This window comes from Pagrus major, chromosome 11 (genome assembly GCF_040436345.1).
Source record: "Pagrus major chromosome 11, Pma_NU_1.0".
Classification (NCBI taxonomy): Eukaryota; Metazoa; Chordata; class Actinopteri; order Spariformes; family Sparidae; genus Pagrus; species Pagrus major.
This window is the reverse complement of record NC_133225.1, coordinates 24644903-24664606: the sequence shown is the minus strand read 5'-3', so window position 1 is coordinate 24664606 and position 19704 is coordinate 24644903. Positions and strand designations below refer to the sequence as shown.

Sequence of the window (19704 nt, the reverse complement as noted above, 5' to 3'; positions counted from 1 at the left end):
AGACCCTAGTGCTTCCCAAAACCTTCTCAAAGCTTTTCGTTTTAGTTGTGGGCTTGTGTTTCCACTGTTTTTGCTTTCTTGATACTGTGTTTGTATTTAGTACCACCTCATGGCGGAAATTTTGTTTTAGAAACGACAGAAAATGGACAGCAGTGACACTAAAGCATAATCCGCGACTATGAAAGCATGTTAAGTTTTTTGTTAATTTCCTGCAGTGGAAGAGGTCTAAAACTAGAACTGGTTCATCCATATTGTGGTTTCACTTTCACTGCTTGGTAGATGTTCAAGGGGTCTTTGTGTACCGTGTTGATCTCATTGGAACACGTTTATGCTGATTCAAAGGATTTTACCTGAGCTCTGGCAGGAAAAATTCACTTTAGTCTGAAAGTCCCTGACTATGATTGTTCCCAAACCTAATTTCTGATCTGATTTTATGCGTGTTACAGCTCTGATGATCTGCAGCATGTCTGGGTAAAAAATCTCATCACATGTACTTGGCATTCCTTGTAATATTAAATTTGGTGTCTATGTCAAAATATAAATGACGTAGTGTCTACAATAAGTGCCTGCATACAGTCATAGGTGTAGATGTGAGGAAAACATGGTGTCCTGTGTTTCTAAGCCAGTTTTGATGATGTCACACATCAAAACTGGGGAATGTGAAACGAATGTGCTTGGTTTTTTTTTTAAGACACATACTTTGTTGTCACTGACACGAACCATATCACAGCTCTATTGGAACCGTACTCAGCAGCCCAGTCGCCCGGAAAAAAATGTTGGCACTTAGTATTGATGCAAACCACTGATACTTTTACATTTGTACGTGTCAACGAGCCATATTGATATTTCTACAAAACCTGTCACATCACGTCCACATAACATGTTTATGATCTTTCATATTGAGAGGTGGAGGGGTTGCCAGTGACTGCAGTTCAAGTCTGCGTTTTAAAATTTGTAAGAGTGAAACCACTTGATGTTTTAAAGGAAACTAATGCTGCCTTCAGAACAAACTCGAAGAAAATATTCGCTTTGTGTAACTCACGTGAGTTTGATCGTGGGGTTATACATTTTTAATCGCGTCTATTTGTGTGAGTAACAAGAATAAAAATTACCGCAAACCACATCTTTATGAACCCAAAATGAAGACATTTCTCTGTGATCTGACTGCAATAAATGGATCAAAAGGACGCCGAAATAACAACATCATAATGCCGCCTTGCCGATAGGCTTTTGCGTCATGAAAATTTTGCATGAGTTCAATATTTTCAACTCATGTGATTGTCGCATGATGCGATTTTTCGCAAACAGGTATTTTAAGCATAAGCACAGTGTGGTCACAACATAAAGAATGTTAAGTGTCAGCATATCTGTGGTTTGCAATAATGTACATTGCCAACATTTATTCTGGCAATTGGGTTGTATTAAGACCACACGGGTAAATTTGGATACGGTACTATGCAGCTTTTAGTAAGAAAAAAGGAAAGGGGTAAATTATGACATTGCCAAACTGTACATGAGTTTTTAAATGTAATCCATCCTACCTATTGCAGAAGACAGTTACACAAACTGAAGCCAGATTTGTTTCAATTTTAAAATCTCCTTTCGCTCCAGCCAGTCAGAATTACATGTTACTAAAATTGCCCAATAAACAAACCACCACTGAGTCATATGACCTCGTTTATAAGCTCTGGTTAGCTTGGTTTCATCCTAAACAAACTCTTTACAAAAACCCAAAATGCAGGAAACTACTTCTCTCTGGTTTGGACCAAAGTAAACCATCGAGGTGAGGTCACATCCTTGACAACCTCTTTAGCATTTGTATAACTCGTGTGTGATTGGCTCGGACGCTGCAGCATCATGTTTGCTGTGAGTTGACAGGAACACTGAGGAGAAACAGAGCCGTCACTGATAAGAAGAGCAGAAACATCGTTATCAGTTAAAAGGTCTCTCTTTTTTCTTTCCATTGCATATTTCAATTAATCTGTTATCCATAATGACCCATAATATGATTTGTGATAACTCTGTCTGAATATTGTGGTCTTTACTCTGACAACAAAGTGCCTGCTGCTGTCTGAGCTGACAGATGATGAGTGTGTGTTTATAGGTTATCAGTAGTCAGTCAGCTAGAAGGACAGCCTGCGTGTTGCAACAGCATGTGAGGAATGTGCCCGAGGCAGCTGGAAAACACATCTGTGTGTGTTGTTACAAGAGTGTATGTTTCAAACAAATTGAATAACTGCGGGTACCTGAGGTTTTGTGTGTGTGTGTGGTACAAATTACTGTATTTTCATATTTCAAAGAGTGTGTCTGTGTTTTTGTCTTGCACAAATCTTTCTCTTTGTTTCAAGGAAGAAACTGAGATTGGCACTCAAAGTATTTTTATGTCTGAAACACACTAATTTTATGTGACCCACATAGACAGCAACCCCTGTAATTTTCTTTGTAAACACACACACCTGTGATGGTGAGTCTCGTGGCAGTGCAGGTGGATACATACCACGTCTCAGTGACCTGTTGTCCACTGTTGTCAAGATGTTTTCATATTTGCACATCCTTCTGTTACGTGACTTCTCTTGTCATGGGATGGCACATCTTCTCTGGGCTGTTTCTCTCCTTCCAGTTTTGAGGAAGAAAAATGCTCAGATTTCTACAATAGATTATTCCAGCAGTGTAAAAATAACTAAAACAGTTGAAAAGGTTGATGCTTTCTGTAACAAATAAAGTGACTCCCGAGGGCACTACAGAGTCACTCAGTAAGGTATCTACACATATGTGATGAATTGTGACAAATATATGCACATTGTTGGGTCACCGAGAGCCTCCAGGACAGCTTCAGTGCTGCTTTGTAAAGACTCTGCAAGCATGTGATTGGAGGGATTAACCACCCAATCGCCAGAATAAATGTTGGCAATAGTGTAAAACCTGGATATGGTGCAACTTTACGTTTATTTATATTAGGTTTGGCCACAAAAACCACTTAGTTAGGCTTAGAAAAGGATAGTGTTTTGGCTTAAAATACCTGTTTTGGTTGCCAAAATACACGTCTGGAAATTTCCTCGAGGTCTCTTTAAAAATATTATGTGGTTTCACACGTACAAATGTTGAAACACCAGCTTGAACTGTGGTCACTGACTCGGCAGCTGGCAGCCTTCCCGCCTGTAACTCCACTGCCACCCCCTCAGCCTCCTGATATGAAAGTCAGCTCATACACGTGTAATGTGAACGTGATATGACACTTTTTATAGAAATGTCAATATAGTATGTAGCCTATGAAACGTATCAGGGCATTGCAAGCAGCCATCATTTTATCCATGCGACTGGGCCGGGGATCAGATATCATTCTCACACAAAATATTGACTCATTTAGTGATTTGATGAAATTTGTAAAGCGCATTTGCAAGTCAGTCCCAAATCTTAATTTTGAAAACATTCAGTGAGCCTGTGTCACATTTATGGAAATATCTAAATCAATTGTGCTTGTTATCGGTCTGTATTATAAGGTCAGTGGTTTCTCTTCTGTCATTATGCTTTGACGCAGCACCCGAGCCATTTTGGGCAACACCACAGCCAAATTTAGAAGCCTAATTTAAAATCAATGTTGACAGCATCAAAACTAACTAAATGACTTCTTTAGCAGGTTTTGTCTTTAAGCTTTTTGGGAGTTGCTTATTATCTGCTCTCGCTTTTCCAACTTTATTTACACATGTAAAGTAAAAATAATGATCCAAAATGATGTGAAATTCCATATTTTTTATTGAATAATGTTCTTTGGATGACGCCCCAAACTCAACCCACCCTTCCAGTCTTCCACATCCTACAGGGATGTAGAGAAAACGCTGGTTGTGATGTGTTTTTGACTGTTAGAACAGATCTGAAGCTTTACTGTATGTCTCTCTTTCAGGGCTGTGTGGAGCAGGGAGGAGGAAACCAGCCTGAACTCCAGCTGCATGAATCGCTCACTGAGCGGCTGAGAGAGGTAAACTTCATTTTAAACACAAGATCGCAGCATCTGTGTACCGTTTTCAAAGTTTAATCTGTCATTTTAAAAAAAAAATTGTAGTTTTCAAGGTGTTGTTAGGAACTCTTGCTGACTGGTAGGTCTTTTCCTGAAGCACAGGAAGTGTTTTATATTTCCTGTCTTCTTTGGAACAAACAGATGCAGAACCAGGTTGTTAATACTGTATCATCAGCCATAGCTACTAAGCCTTAAATTTTAGACAAGACTGCTGTCAGACTTTTACAACTCGATTCCTAAAGTATATTTAAAAAACTGTAAGATTACCTTTTACTGTTCAATATTTTCCATTTCGATTCTGTGTCATTACTTTAACACTTAGATATTTAACAATTTAGTCAGCCCCCTGAAAGTTTCTTTGTCAAAATATCTGAATAAATAAAGGAAGTAATGGATTTCCCAGTGAAGTAAGTTTGAGCGGTCTTGTGGTGAGAAGAATCCTGTGGTTTTTCAGTAGAGGTTGATGGTTTGATGCTGTTGTTAATGGAGCAACTGTCTTGTGGTTTTTGGACACTGTTCAGCTCTTAGTTGTTGACTTTGTTCAGAGGTGTTTCCCCTGACTGCTTTCTTCACCGTGTGCCAAAAGATTCTATATAAACACACAGGCGTACATTTAAATTTTAGGAATGAATTCTTAGTGCCTCATGACTATTACTGTGAAGAAAGTCTAAGCTCGATCCCCTGACAGCTCAAGAAGCCACGAGTAATGAGGTTGAGAGCAGAATACAAAAGTAAACATGATGTCAGGCTCAACGTCCTTCAACACCTCTAAAGAGTAAAAGAAAACAGGAGACCTATGTAACAAAACCTGTGAAAGACGGGAATTCACCTTCTTTTGAATTCAGTCACAGACTGTCACACGTGCTAACAAGCCATAAGACAACATAAACGTCTTCAGGCGTTTCCGCACTTTGTAGTAAGTTTACAACCCCTATAAAGAAGCATCTATGTCCGCCCTTTAAGTGAGAGTGAGGAGCCACTCGGGTTGTCGAGAAGTTATATTGTTTTTGAAGTTTTATGTGTAAAGCTGTCCGAGTTGGAGCGTGTGCTTTTGATGCTTATAGAAAAATCTGTCGATATAAAATCAACTCACTTGTTGACAGTCAGTAGGTAACAAATGAGGGACTTGTGTCGGTGTTTTCACCAAACTACAGTGCAGTGTTTTAAAAATGACATCCTCTTCCTTCCTCTTGGTCCTGACAGATGCACTCGTATCATTATGTTTTCTTTAGCCAGGTGTTGATTTGAAGCTGCGTGTGTGCTGAAAGGTCCAAGTCCTGAAAAATGACTCAGTCGGTGCAAGTGAACCCAAAGCTGCCTGGTAAGAAACAGCATGAATATGCCATTGTTTTAATATTTCCACATCAATGTCTGAATTCCTTTTTTGACTATTATATGAAAATGTAACTGTTTACAGGCTTCCTTCTCTCTTCTCTCAGTATGCTTAGTTTTTCAGAATAATTGATGTAATAAATCAATTATTTGTTTCAACTTGCCATGAGAAGGTTTGTGGAGTTTACCAAACGTAACCAAAATGTGTTTGAAATCATTTGATGTGTCTTTGTGATGTTTGTACCATAAACACCACCGATCAGATACCTAAACCAGCTCCAAAATATGACACACTGCAGCTATTCTTTTTATTGTACTGACTGTAATAGGTACTGTGTCAACTTCCCAAATTTGTATACTGGTTTAAATTACAACATGAGTATTATTATTCTGGTATTATGTGAAGAAGTTATATTATGATTTGAGATTTGTCTGTTTCTAAAGCTGTTGGAGTTTTTGACCATTAGTTGTGCTATGGAAGAATGTTTCACAAGTAGGTCCCCATTTTGATTGTAGTCTCATTTATGCCCCCTTTCTTACAAAAATAGATCAGCCCATCTCAAACGATGTAACTGTAACTTCCCACATACTTTAAGCAATACATCCACAAGAGGACAGTTCAGAGTCAAGAGGTACTGACAACAACAAACATGGCAACGGTGGAAGTTGTGATAATGTACCTGTTAGGAAAGAGGCAAAAGCAGAGGCAGCGTGACAGTGGTGGTCTGTGAGGCCATTAAATACATTGTGAAATACATGTTTCAAGGAACGTCATTTCCACTTTAGGATGCGCATTATTATTCAAAATTCATAGTCTTGTTCAATGGTTGTCTCAAGTGAACTATTGGCTCTCCCCACAATTTCCAGTGGTACTGCTCCATTTCGTCTAAATCCATTAGCTTTCAGAAAACATGCATGGGTTAAAATACAGGCAAAATGAACATAGTTTAGTATGGACAGAGGGCCCCGTCTCTAACGTTGACCATAAATTAGCCACTGCAAGCTAGGAAACATGGATGCTACCATGCAGGATTTAAAATATTTAAAATGAGCTGTTTTTTTTAGATAGGAAATAAGTTAACAAGTGTTTGGTTCAAAACAATGAATGTAAACATACGTTTTGTTTGTTTACAATTAAACTTCATGGAACATCTACAACAAGTATGTTTCCATAATGTTCAATTACTTATTGTCTTTCTCCCTTCAGATCTGGGCTCCCCCTTCATCTACTCCAGTCAGGAGGAGGCTGACCAGCCTGGTTCCTACTCCGTCCAGACTCCATATGGTTTTCAGCTGGATCTGGACTTCCTCAAATATGTAGAAGAGATAGAAAGTGGGCACAATATCCGTCGGGCACCAGTCAGCTCCCGGCGCCGAGGGGTCAAACTTTCCCAGAGAAGTCCAAGTGTGGGGGGACGTACCAGTGGCTGGACATCTACAGAGTCTCTGGCATCTCCAGCCAGCGAGGATGGCAGGGCTCCTCCACCGCCGCCACCACGCCACCGCCTTGGGTCAGCACCCTGTGAAGGGCTCTCTCTTTCGCCTGTGACCCTCCTAACTGTTCCTCCTCTGTCTGCTGGAGCCAAGGTGCCTCCTCCTCCACCGCAACGCAACCCCAGAGTTGAGCGGACTCTTCTGGAAACCAGCCGCCGGCTACAACAGGAACAAACCCATCAGCATCAGAATGGTGGGCGATTCCAGCTCGCAGATCCTCCAAAACTGCTCTTACCCTCTGCATCTACTCTGCAGAGTAGCTGGACTAAACCCAGTCCTCAGACCTCTGGGCTCAGCACTCCAGCTGCTGGCAGCACAGTAACCCCAGTCCCACCCAGCCAGCTGCAGACGGTTAGAGAGCAGATGGCTACAGCCTTGAAACAGCTGAAGGAGATGGAAGAGAGGGTAAAGGGTGTTCCTGCACTTGAGAAAGAAGTTGCCAAGCTTCGTGCAGAGAAAGACATGCTACTGTTAGCACTGCAGGAGAAGAAAGTAGCCGTAGAGATGGCCCAGCAGAAGCAACCGTCCACAGAGTCTTCTACCCAGACCACAGAGACTCTTCCAGCTGAGCACAGTGTCCAAAGTCGATTGACTGCACCAACCTCACCTGGACATAAAGGCCTCGTGAAATCTGGTGAGCTGAAAAAGCTGACTATGAAATTTGAAGGGAAGGAAGAGAAAGCTACAGAGCCTTCTTCAAAAGTTTTAGTAAAAACTCCAGAGAAAGTGTCTGTCGTTGAGAAGAAATCAGTGGCTGTTGGGGACGACGTGCCAATGGACTCTGTTGTTTTCTACTACAGCCAGGGTGTGAAAGATGCTTCTGAGGGCACCACGGTAAATGTTTGTGAGAAAGGCACTGGGACAGAGGCCCCTCTGGTTCATGAGGAGGGAATACAGACCAGAGTGGAGACAGAAGAGGCTGCAGTTTGGGTGATGGAGTCACTGCTTGGGCTGACAAGCGAGGCACAGCGGGAGATCGACACCTTACAGGACACCATTAAATTCCAGCAGGAGTCCATTGTGGGTCTAGAGGACCGGTTGAGTGTGGCCAGCAAAGACCTGGTGATTCTTAAAACCCAGATGGAAGAGAAAACCTCCAAAGTCACGTTTGAGAAAGGTGTTCTTGCAAAACCAGACATGACGGATGCCCAGGTAGAGACACTGACTCCCACGTTAAAGCATGCTGCAGTTTTGTGCTGCCCTGAGCTGAGCGATGCATGTGTAGGTGAGAGTTTAACAGCTGATCAGATCGAACAAGGCACCCAGACGGATGCTATAGCTGAAACGGCAGAACCAGTTCCTGTTACAGTGGTCAGCACTGGGTGCCAATGGGAGGACTTGCTTGTGGAGAAGATGGAGGAGCAGAAAGTGCTAAAGAAGAGACAGATGACAATCGCTGATTACAAGGTTTCACCAGAAGAAGAAGTGGTTAGTATGGCTGAGAACAAAGAGGAAGACGACGGAGAGAAGACTACACCCAGCAACATCAAGACAGGTGAGAACTTTGAGTAATTTGTCTTGATTGTAGGGTTTAACAACACGATAAGAGTCAGGACATTATGGCCCAACCCCAATACAAACCCTTGCCCCTACCGCTTCGTTGTGTATGTTCATGCCTAGGGGTAATGAGTTCTCATTGGGATAGAGGGGTGTGTGACGTTTTAATTAAAGGCTTCCACGTCATTCATTAATTCCTGATAATGGACACCTCATCTGGCATTATCCCTCACATATTTAAATGTTGCATTCCCCGCCCTTGATGGCATTTGCTGCCGAAATTACACTGAAGTCCAGCAGGAAAGTTGCTGCACTTAGCACCACTCCTCTAATATCAGTGCAGACTGGCAGGGTAGGACACGGGTCGCCAAATCTTGATGAGTTGATGATCGCATGAAGTTGAGATTGCGAGCATCCATGCTTTTCTATCTCCATCAAATAAATGGCATTGTGATAATACCAGAACTGCCACAGTAACGCAAGAGAGATCACAACAGCTGAAGACTGCATATTGGAAATGTCCAGTTAGCATCTTTTAACATCAACGCCATAGAAGTAACTCAGTTCTGAGGGGCAGGGGGGCACTCAAAAACGAGGGGTAGAGGTAAAAAGTTGTTTAGAGACTACATGTGGTTCCTTCAAATGTTTTACGTCATAAAATACATCAAATGTAGAATTCTTTGTCCTTATAACATTGGTGTAAAAACATAGGAACACATCATTAGTAAATGCATTCTGGGATGTGGTAGAGAGTTCAACAAGTACAGCTTAATGGAGGGACTATACACAAGGTACATAATTTACAAATAATTTCAAAGAAGTTCCTTTGAAAGTCATTTTCTTTTGTTTGTGGATACTTATGCTAAATTATATGCATGGCCAGGCACTGGTAATTAATTATGAGTGTACCAATTAACAATTGTCTCTATTAAATATAATTAGTTACAAACTACATTGTTATTTCCATGCAGCTTCTTTGAAATTGTTCAGAAATTACAAAGAACCATCAGACATGAAATATTTTCCACTGAAAAATGATTGGCACAAATCTTTTTTTTTCTTGCTTTTTTCTCTTTTTTTCTTAAAGCAGTCACAAAGAAAATACAAAAATTAGATATTGATGGCACAATCTTACAGCGATAGAGACATCATGTGTCGTGTGAGTGATGCGTTTCTCTGGTGTACTGTTTATGCCATTGTTTGATCCATCTGCTTCCTTTATGGCGACAGGTATGCTGAAATCAATCATGAAGAGGAAGGACGGGAGTAACTCAGGCGAGAATCGCACTGCTGGCAAGAAGAGTCTGCAGTTTGTTGGAATTCTGAATGGAGGGTGGGTAACATGAAACCTAATCTTATTTTTCACCCCCCAAAAAATAAAATAAAGGTGGCTGAAAGTCTAGGCGTTTGACCAGGTCACAGTTTTGACAAGTAGCAAACAAAAGCCTTTTTTCTAGTGCCTGAAATGTGAACAGCACAAGTTTCTTTGTATTTGATTAAATATTTGTGTCTCCCAGGTATGAATCTACATCCAGCGAAGAAGAAGAGGAGGAGGAAGAAGAGGAGGAAGATGGGAGTTCTTCTGAAAGTGGGGAAGGCGAGTGCTTGGACAGCACAGAGGAGGATGAGGCAGCTCTGGAGGAAGAGACATCTGAAGAGGAGAGAAACGTCAACCTGGATGAGAGTGACACTGATGAGGAAACCCTGAGAGCCACAAATTATTCATCTGATGCTGTGAAAGAGAAGTATGTCGTTACGCAACAATGATTATTAATTTCAGGAGCCCACAAAAAACAGGTTAATACATTTTCGTGATTAAAGTGTAGTGCTACCAAATCATGTTGCATAACAAAGTCTTATCATGTAAAGCTTCATATGCAACACATATATACAGAAACATTGAACACAAATGATTTTGTTTATTACAGGTTTGAGCTGAGCTCAAAGATGCGTGAAGCATGTCTCATCATGAAGAACCACCTGAACGATGACATCAAAACACTGAAGAGTAAGGAAGTGGTGCGTTCCTGCATGCTTCTTCAAACCATTTTATCATATATCTTCAACACTTCATTATTGGAATAACAAAAAAATCCTAATTACTTTAGGTTGATGAAAGCTGTGGGACTGTTTTTTTATTGTTTAGGGATATTTACAGCACCTGCAAACATTAATCACAAACAATAGGAGCTTCGTGTAACAATAACAGAGGAGTCTAGACCGAGAGAAGGCTCAGGAAATGAATCATTGTTGGCTCAAGTAACAGATGCCAAAAAGGACTTCCCTTGACATTCAGTGGAATGTCAGGCTGCGATTAGCTATTAACTTGCCAAAATACACTGTATATGTTTTAACTTCTCTGAATTAAGGAAAGTTGTGGGTAAGTTGCAATAGTAAGATACAACTTTACTATTATCTCTCTGCTGACACAGATGCTGTTTTGCTTATTTGTTAACACTTAAATATGATAGAGCTGCAACTGATTAGTTGTCAACTATTAATCTCCCAACTATTTTGATAATCAATTAATTGGTTTCATAAATTCAAGATTCTTCAATTCCAGCTTTAATTCCAGCTTCTTTTAACCATTTGCTGACATTTTATAGACCAAACAACTAATCAAGAAAATAAAAACATATGCCCTCACCTTCAGCTCTCCAGCAGCCACACTGTTCAGCTCGAGTGGTTTCGCATCTCCAGCGCCAAGATGGCTCAGCCGGCACGGGTCTCAGACTACCTGATGGCATTTTCTGAGGTGTCGTCAGTGCTGCTGGAGCATGTAGTCAACATGACCGACGGCAATGGCAACACGGCTCTCCACTACAGCGTCTCCCACTCCAACTTCGGTGTGGTGGGGCTGCTGCTGGACACAGGTCAGTGATCAAATAAATCACACTACACTACTGAATGAAACCATACAAGCAGAAATCCAGTTTGTAATCCTGTCGTATTAGACTACATTAGTTTTGGTAAGGTGTACCCAATAAACTGGTAACTGAGTGTATGTTCATATGCGTTTCTATTTTAATAGCAATGTGTCCTGTATATTTCCAGGTGTGTGCAGTGTGGATAAGCAGAACAAGGCAGGCTACACTGCCATCATGCTGGCTGCTCTCTCTACTGTGAAGGAGGAGGACGACATGGCTGTCGTCAAGAAGCTCTTCGGTCAGGGCAATGTCAATGCCAAGGCCAGCCAGGCAAGTCTAAATCAGTTCATCACACTTCACAGAGCTGTTTTACAAGACACAAACACTTGTGTGTGTGTTGTTTACTCCTCAAGTAGTGCTTGTAGTACTGCTCTCTTACTTCCTCCGTGTTCCCGGAGTAATTTTACTGCGCTCATTCCTGTCATATGAGTGTTATTTTTGGTATGTAGGTCCTACCTGTCAAAGAAAAGAAAGGTAAACCCTGACAGAGATTACATATTAGTACTAGCATGTACTCAGTAAACAGCTTTGTTCATGTTGTTGTTCGGAACAGCACATAACAGGTTGAACGTTACATTGGGACAATTTATTCTCTTGCAATAAAATGTGAAAATGCTTGTGCCACAAAAACTGACTTATTTTGATATGCAAAGATACAGATATCTGTTTAATAGTCCAGTGTGTCAGATTTAGGAGGATCTATAGAGTGGCTCAAGAACAAATCCTAAAACTCAGAAATAGGTTACGTCATCTCAAAGTCAATGGGGTTTTATTTTAAAGGGGGGTTTGGTTAAATGTCTAAATAAGGACTGTGGTTGACACGTGTTTTGTTACATGACACAAAACACATCAGTAAAACACTCCACTTGGGAATTTTAAAGCGTTTATGTCTTTAAAAAGGCGGTTGTCCGGGACATTAAACATTAATACGCCAAACACGTAGTCTTGTACGTCTTTACAGGTGGACTTGAGCTGCAGACTATTCTAAGTTAAGTGTGTATAGTATAGTGTAGTAAGAAGCTTTGTGGTGGTGATGTAAAATTAGAGCGCAGTGTAGTTTGTTCATAGCCTAACATTAGCTTTAGAACTTTAGCTTTATAAATATGTTCATCAGTGAAGATCATCTTGCTGAACATAACGTAAGTATCATAAAGTTGTGATTGCCACAGAGCTTATTTTCTGCAATAATCCAACTGAAAAATCCCATAGCATTTTTGAGGGAACCAAGGCGATGTGAACTTCTGGGTCAGCCTCCAAAAATGTCATCCCTGTCTGACTCTATTGGCAGAAAAGAAATCTAACACTCAAAATGAATGTTTTCATTAGTGTATAATGACCTGAAACTAAGAGTAATTGTGTTTTTGTTACCTTGAATGAGAATTTTATATCTACAGAAGGAATGGGTCCTTTTCAACGGAGTCTGCCGTTTCTACACTAGCCCAGTACTGATAAACCAAACACCGGCTTTATAGAGGGACTTTCACATTTTTAGCAGCTACCATGGGGCAGGGTAAGGGGTGGTGTGTTCACACATAGATGCTACTAAATCTTATACACTGATCCTTTTAAAAAATAAAATAAATCTCTGAAGAAATGTCAATGTCCGAAAGAGCTTCTGTGAATGAGTTGTGGGCTCCATCAACCAGAAGCATTTTATTACTTAAAAGAATCGATCCTGGCTCAGCTGACTTTCTTTAATGAATTGAATCTGATTTAGACACATTATACTGTTAACGCAGAAGCAGCAATATAGAACCAAACATAGGATCAATTCTACGTACGACGGCCAAATTGAGTGACTGAGTTACTAATCTGATCTGTTAATATAACTTTATTGGATATAATGAGTTTTTGCAGCATTCCTTTACTGAATCTAAACTTTATCTAAACTGACCTTTTCCCTGCTGATTTAATGTGTTGTTGTTGCAAATGCTTTTGTGTTTGAATGTCAGAAACACTGAAAGACATTTAACTTGTAACTAGTTCTGATTGAATGTCTATTTGATTCCTACAGCTAGTTCCAGTGACGGTAAAGAAGAGAGGATGTCGTTCTTTGTTCTCTGTTTAATTCAAACAGGGAAGGTTATGTTGGGGGCATTTCCTGTGTTGTAATGAATTGCTGCATTCAGAACCAGATGAATAATTGGTAATGGGTTAGATTGGGTTAGTGAAATGTGTAGCCTAAAATGACACTCAAGTCATTTGTGAGAATCTGTTGAGTTGAGTGGTTTTATCTCTTGGCGTGATCTAATCAGGCTGTGTAGTGTATGTGTTCGGACACGGCGCCTGACAGGCTCTCACACTGCCAAGTCACAGGACTCAGAATTTATAGAATCACTGGCTATAAATCCAATTACTGGCGCTTGTTATTGTTGCTGCGGGGAACAACACAAGGCACGCAATGCAATGTTAGAGACAGGAATTTAAGATGTACTCCTTTCTGCTGTGTTTTGAGTTTAGCTTTTGGACTGTGGAGTTGTACTTTTATTTTTTTAATAAGTGACTCCCGTTTTGAAGCAAATCCAGTATCATTAAACTTATAGAAACTCTAGAGAATTAACTTTTTTATGGCCTTAAGTTTGTTTTTTGGCACAGTGCATCATTTTCCATATCTATACGGTTCTCAGAACTGTTTTAAGACCATATTTACACTTGGCACTGACATGCAGTCTGTACCTGGATATCCTGTCTGGATAAAGAAATAACACATGTTAATACAAGGTGTAGATACACTCATAACGCTTTGGGGTAACACTTGATCATAACCATCATTAATAAATGGGAAATTTAGAGTTAATTAAACTTTGTTAACAGTGAAATAACAATTAACTAAGGAATGAAATGCTTTATAAACTATTGTCAAGCAATTTATTATGTTTTGTAAAGTTGCAACTTAAGATTATAAAACTTTGCAAATGGTTAATAAATAATGTGTACTACTATAAACATTATTTGGATGTCCATCTTAAAGTTGCAACTGATATTTATAAACCTTCACAATTTCCTAATAAATGGTTTATGAAGCATTTAATTGTTTAACAGTCAAATAACTATTAACTAAAGTTTAATTTACTATACATTTACCATGTATTACTGATGTTATAATGTGTTACCAAGCATTGTGATCAGAATACAAGCAGACTGGATTGATAAATTCCACTCTTAAGTAAAAAAAAAATATTGAGTTGATTCTGAACCAAACCATGGATTTGGATAGTTGTACACCCCTAACAATCATGTCTCACAAAGTGTTGAACCTGGACTCATCCCTGCTTGTGAACCACTGAGCCTTTGGAGGATGCCCCTTTCATACCCTTGGTTTCCGTGTGAATCAAAACAAGTGTGATTGCCTCTCACTTGTTGTCACTTGCATTGCATCAGAGCACATTTGTACAAAGTTGGGGCTTTGTAAACTTTCCCCTGTAGTGCTGCTGGGTGCCTTTCAAGTCTCTGTAGCTCAGCGGGTGGCCTGGGGCTGCAACGGCAGGTCCCATTTATAATGAATAGCAGCCTAATGCTGCCCCAGCTTTTGAGTCTGTATATGTGAATGGGCTATAGGAGTGGGCACTATTTAGGGGAAATAGTAGCCTACAGGGCTCGAGAAGCAGGTTTGATGTGGGAAGGTCACTCATTACTGACAAGAAAAATCAGGGTTGGGTAAATACATTTTTGCTGCATAATAAATAAATGCTCCTAAGCAAAGCATTTAAGATACAAAGTTTCAGAGGAGAGACTGATTACACTGCATTGGAAAATGAGGTGCTGCTAAAAAACAGAAAAAATGTGTGCTTAGCAAACATCACCCATATAAATAAAAGTAAAGGGGAAAAAAAAGCTTCACCTGTAGTTAATCTTTGAAGTCAACAACTGACTCATTCACACTGCTTCAGATAGTGGAACAAAAGGATTGATATCAGTAAGTCAGTGTTGTTAGGAGGTGTTCATTTTTATTTTTACCTCTGCCAAGGAGGTTTTGTTTTCGCCTGTGTCCGTTTGTTGGTTGGTTAGCCAGCAGAATGACACAAGTCGGCCCAGAATAGAGCCCATTAACTTTTGGTGTGGATCCAGGACTTTTTTTTTCACTTTCTTTAACATTTTTGTTAATTTCTTAGAAGATAATGCATTGATCTTGATGACAAAAATCAGGCATATTCATGTGGCTGGTATCTTTGAGTGAGAATAATTTGATGTAGATAGAGCGGACTGTTGGGGGTATGCGCTCTACTGATTGACATTCTAGTTTAGATGTAGATTTTCTCATCACTGAACAAAGAACTATTATGAAAAGCTCTCAAAAACTATTTCCTTAGGAGAAATTACGTAATTCTTTTTCTTTACAGGCGGGCCAGACAGCGTTGATGCTAGCTGTTAGCCACGGGCGGCAGGAGATGGTGCGGGCCCTGCTGGAGTGCGGTGCAGACGTTAACGTACAGGATGATGAGGGATCCACGGCTCTGATGTGTGCTAGTGAACATGGCCGTGCTGAGATTGTCAAACTGCTCCTGGAACAGCCTGGCTGCGACATATCCATTGTTGATAATGTAAGGCATTTTTTCAGCTGATGCAGTCATTAAGGGACACTTTCAGGAACTTATCCCTGAGCTTAAAGATGAAGCCAGCTGTTCTCTGACTGCTGAAAACATCTGAGCGCTTTCTTGTCTGGGGTTTAGCTTAATCTGTGCTCAGGAAACGGCTCCTCATGGGAAATAGGTCCATGCAGTTTCCTCTTCATGTCACCTCTTTTTTCTCCTTCTCTTCTTTCGTGTTTTCCTTCATTAGCAAGAAAGGCTGAGAGCTAAAGAGCCATGATCAGATTCGTTTCATCTGCCTTCTCTTGAAATCAGTGCTGTTTACAGGAAACACAATCACAGGGCTACTCACAAGCCCCCAGGGGATGAATTAAAGAGCCACAACTCCTCTGTTCACAACCGCAGACTTGTAGATTTCAGACACAATGCACTGCAGGCTCTTGCACTAGACTCTGAAAGATCCAGACTGTAAAAGACTGATGATTTTGTCAACCACTTAACTTATATCATCTACCAAATTTCAGTGGGAACATTTACTTTTCTCAGTAAGCATAAATCTTACCCTGAAACAAAACTCTTTTCATTGCAGCTTGTGACATTTCTCGCACTGGTTAATCTGCACAGCCGTGTGTTTTAAAGTGATTTCACAGAGGATTGGTCTGGATGCTTGAAGACAGGCCAGGCAGACAGATATTTGAGCATTCACATCTGTGCCAGAATGAGTTGGCCATTCAGTGCCGGCAGACCCAGGATTGTGTTTCAGTGCAGCACAGCTGGACCGAGAGATGGACTTTGAGGGGGTGGAAAACATTTTGAAAGGCCCCCGCCTCCCCTGCAAGACACAGCAAAAATGCTTGGTTGGGTTTAGGAAAACATAGTTTGGGTTAAAATAGACCCTTTCACAACATTTAATATGCGTTACAAAGGATAACTTGTCCCATGTGCCTATTTTTCTGTGCCCCCAAAACAGGGATACTCAGTTGCAATTATGGTCCTGGAGCAACATTAATTATAAGGGAACAACACCAACGCGGCAAAATCAGATTGTGTGAAGGGGAGTACAAGCTGCAGTCATCCCGGAGAATAATTCTTGGATGTACTCTCACTACGGACATCAATCGAGACATTGAGAAACCTATATTACTCCCTATTATATGTTTTATATGATCCAAATTAGCGCATCATTATGTTATGTCCCGCTTGACATGTTTGATGGAATAGCAGGGAAAGTATAATTATAAAAACAAAGAAATGCTGAAGAGGCAGGACGGATGAACGTTCTGCTTGTTTAGCAGCCAATCAAGGATGCATGACAGTGACTTGATTGATGGGAATGGAAGCACTGCCCCAACATCCATCACATGAGATGTAACACATTAGGGCAGTAATAGTTCTGTAGTACAGAGCGTGCTGAAATGGCTGGAAGAACATCAAGCGTGTATAATGTTGATCACCTGGCCCATGCTAAACAGTTCAGCGCTCTGTTCTAGTTTGAAACTTCTCGTGTTTTAAGGCTCAATGAACTCAATCTAACTGTTACTCTCTCTCTTCTGTCTGTAGGATGGCAGCAATGCTCTGTCCATCGCACTGGAGGCGTCTCACAACGACACAGCTGTGCTGCTCTACGCCCATATGAACTATGCTAAAACCCAGACTGCTGTGGTGAGTCCACCCTCACACCCTCTCCTCCTTTGAGTAGACGGGGTTGTCACATGTGAATTTGACAGACATGATGACTACAATGTTTTATTAAGAAAAATTAACCTTTTTTTATACTGTAACTTTTAAAGGTCATGTAAAAGAAGAATCCCAACATTTGACCTACCTTATAGCCACATCTCCCCAAGTTTAAATTTAGACTTGTCCAGCTCTGTCTTTATCACGTTTAACAGCCTGAAAAGAAAGAATAAAAATCAACATTTGGAGTTTTCTTTGTAGATTACAGAGCTGTCTTTGGGTCACAAGGCTGAAAGGCTATAAATCTGCTGCGACATGGCATTCAAGCTGGCTGAAGTCTGTGCAGGTCACAGTCACAACATAGCTGTACAGTGAGCAATGTCTCTTGTATTTAAAGTGGGTAGGATCAGTTCCACGGCAGCGGTCCAAGCTCCAGTTTGGGTGTGGGCAGCACTGACTGAAGGTACTCTGCTGCCCCCTAGAGGTCCTACCAAGCTCCAGTGAATTGTGTTTTCTGTCAGAGGGTAGACAATTGAGTATTTTAATTGCTATATACAAACATTTACATTAAATTGATCCAATTCCTATTATGTGAAATGTCAATTTCGGTACATTTTTAAACTAATATATCAATAACGGTAATAAAGTGTTGTGTCCCCTTTCCCTCAAGAATGAATGCCTCTTAAGCCCTCAAACTATTTAAAAAAATGGAATAATTTGCAGAATAATGAGTTCTTTTAATACAATTTAAAAGCCAACCGTGTTCTTCACATTGTGTCTTTCAGGGGAGTCCAAAGGCCCAGCAGAGGAGCCCCACCAGCCCCCACAAGCCCTGGCCTTCAGACTGACAGGATCATGGCTGCTTGGCAAACATAACTGGATCTGAGCTGTGAAAAGCTCCACTGGAATTTACTTAAATATATATGTATTTATATATTGCAATATGTCCTGCATTTATAAGTATTGTTAATATGAGAATATTATTTTTCCATAAAAGTGGTTATGTTATATACTTGACTAATATGAGCTCCTAGCATGTCTGTATGAGGTCTCCAGTGTGTGTTTTTTCTGTGACAGGAGATGAGACCTTACCATTTATTATTTGCACTCCACTAATATTTTACTGTAAAGGGCAACACACACTGGTGGTTTATGATGCACGTCCGAAAACCTGCACCCATTATTTTCCAGCATAAGCACACACACTGACACAACAATGTGTGTCAAGATACTTCACTCTGTTACAGTAAAGTGTCGACGCTGCAGAAAATGTACTATATTAGCTCCCTGGATTGGCACATCCTGGCCACTTTACCTTGACTACTTCTATGTGCATGCCCGCTGTGTACTGTGGACATCAAATGACACGACACAGCAGAACAGTGTGTGTTGCCCTCTAGTTTTTCCTCTCTGTCCTGCCTTGGTTAACTGACCTGTGAACCTTTTCACCTTCATAGTCTGCACTAACTGTCTGTGCATTGTATGTTCATATAAATATATACGTATAAATATATTCAAGTCTGAAATAAACATATTTACATAAAAGTTGATCGAAACAAATTGTTTCTTCATTAATGTTTTTTTTAATGCTAAACAACTGTTGTGTGGAGTTCATATAGACCATCTCTTACAACCAAGATGTTCTTATGCACTGGATACATTAGTTGGTACACACACTGTGGGTTACCTACACTTTCCTACTACCTAGCCTGTGGTGAAGCACTAGCAATATAAACTCACCGTTTTAGTAAGTGACCATTAAAGCAATTAAATGAATGAATTAATCTTAACATTACATTCCTAGATGGGCTGAACTGACGGACACACAACTATTCACATGAATTATAAAAAACACTTGGAGAAGGTAATTAAGACAAAAAAAATACATTTTAAAAATGACGTATTAAGATGAACAAAAAGATGAGTCAACATTCTCCTTAACAACAGAAGTAGATGGGGAAAAAAAAAACATCAGAAAAAATGGCTCCATACAGCAAGTCTCTGGAAGCCCAGAGATCCCAAATTGATTTGAAAATATGTTATTTACACCATTTTTTAAAGCCAAGATCTTCACTGTAGCTGCTAGGTTAAAAGCATTAGCATGCACCCTGTCTGAAGTGGGTGCACAAGCTCGACAAAGTGTCCAGGGTGTGAATAAAGTATTTCTATCCATTTGATCTGATCTTATGTTTCCCAAAATCACAATGCTGCTTAGTAAGTAAGTTATTGCTGG

The 19704-nt window shown here is 40.3% G+C and overlaps 1 protein-coding gene across 1 annotated transcript in view; it reads left to right on the top strand.

Annotated features, from left to right (window-relative positions):
• The window catches only part of kank3 (KN motif and ankyrin repeat domains 3), a 40963-nt gene extending 21944 nt beyond the window's left edge, over positions 1-19019 (top strand). The window contains exons 2-12 of the mRNA XM_073477033.1: positions 3902-3976; positions 5248-5336; positions 6555-8336; positions 9569-9671; positions 9856-10083; positions 10267-10357; positions 10992-11211; positions 11393-11535; positions 15606-15806; positions 17355-17456; positions 18257-19019. Coding sequence (XP_073333134.1) covers positions 5300-5336; positions 6555-8336; positions 9569-9671; positions 9856-10083; positions 10267-10357; positions 10992-11211; positions 11393-11535; positions 15606-15806; positions 17355-17456; positions 18257-18319 — 2970 coding nt within the window. The 5' untranslated portion in view covers positions 3902-3976; positions 5248-5299 and the 3' untranslated portion in view covers positions 18320-19019. The remainder of the gene's footprint in view (positions 1-3901; positions 3977-5247; positions 5337-6554; positions 8337-9568; positions 9672-9855; positions 10084-10266; positions 10358-10991; positions 11212-11392; positions 11536-15605; positions 15807-17354; positions 17457-18256) is intronic.
• The last annotated feature ends 685 nt before the right edge of the window (positions 19020-19704 follow it).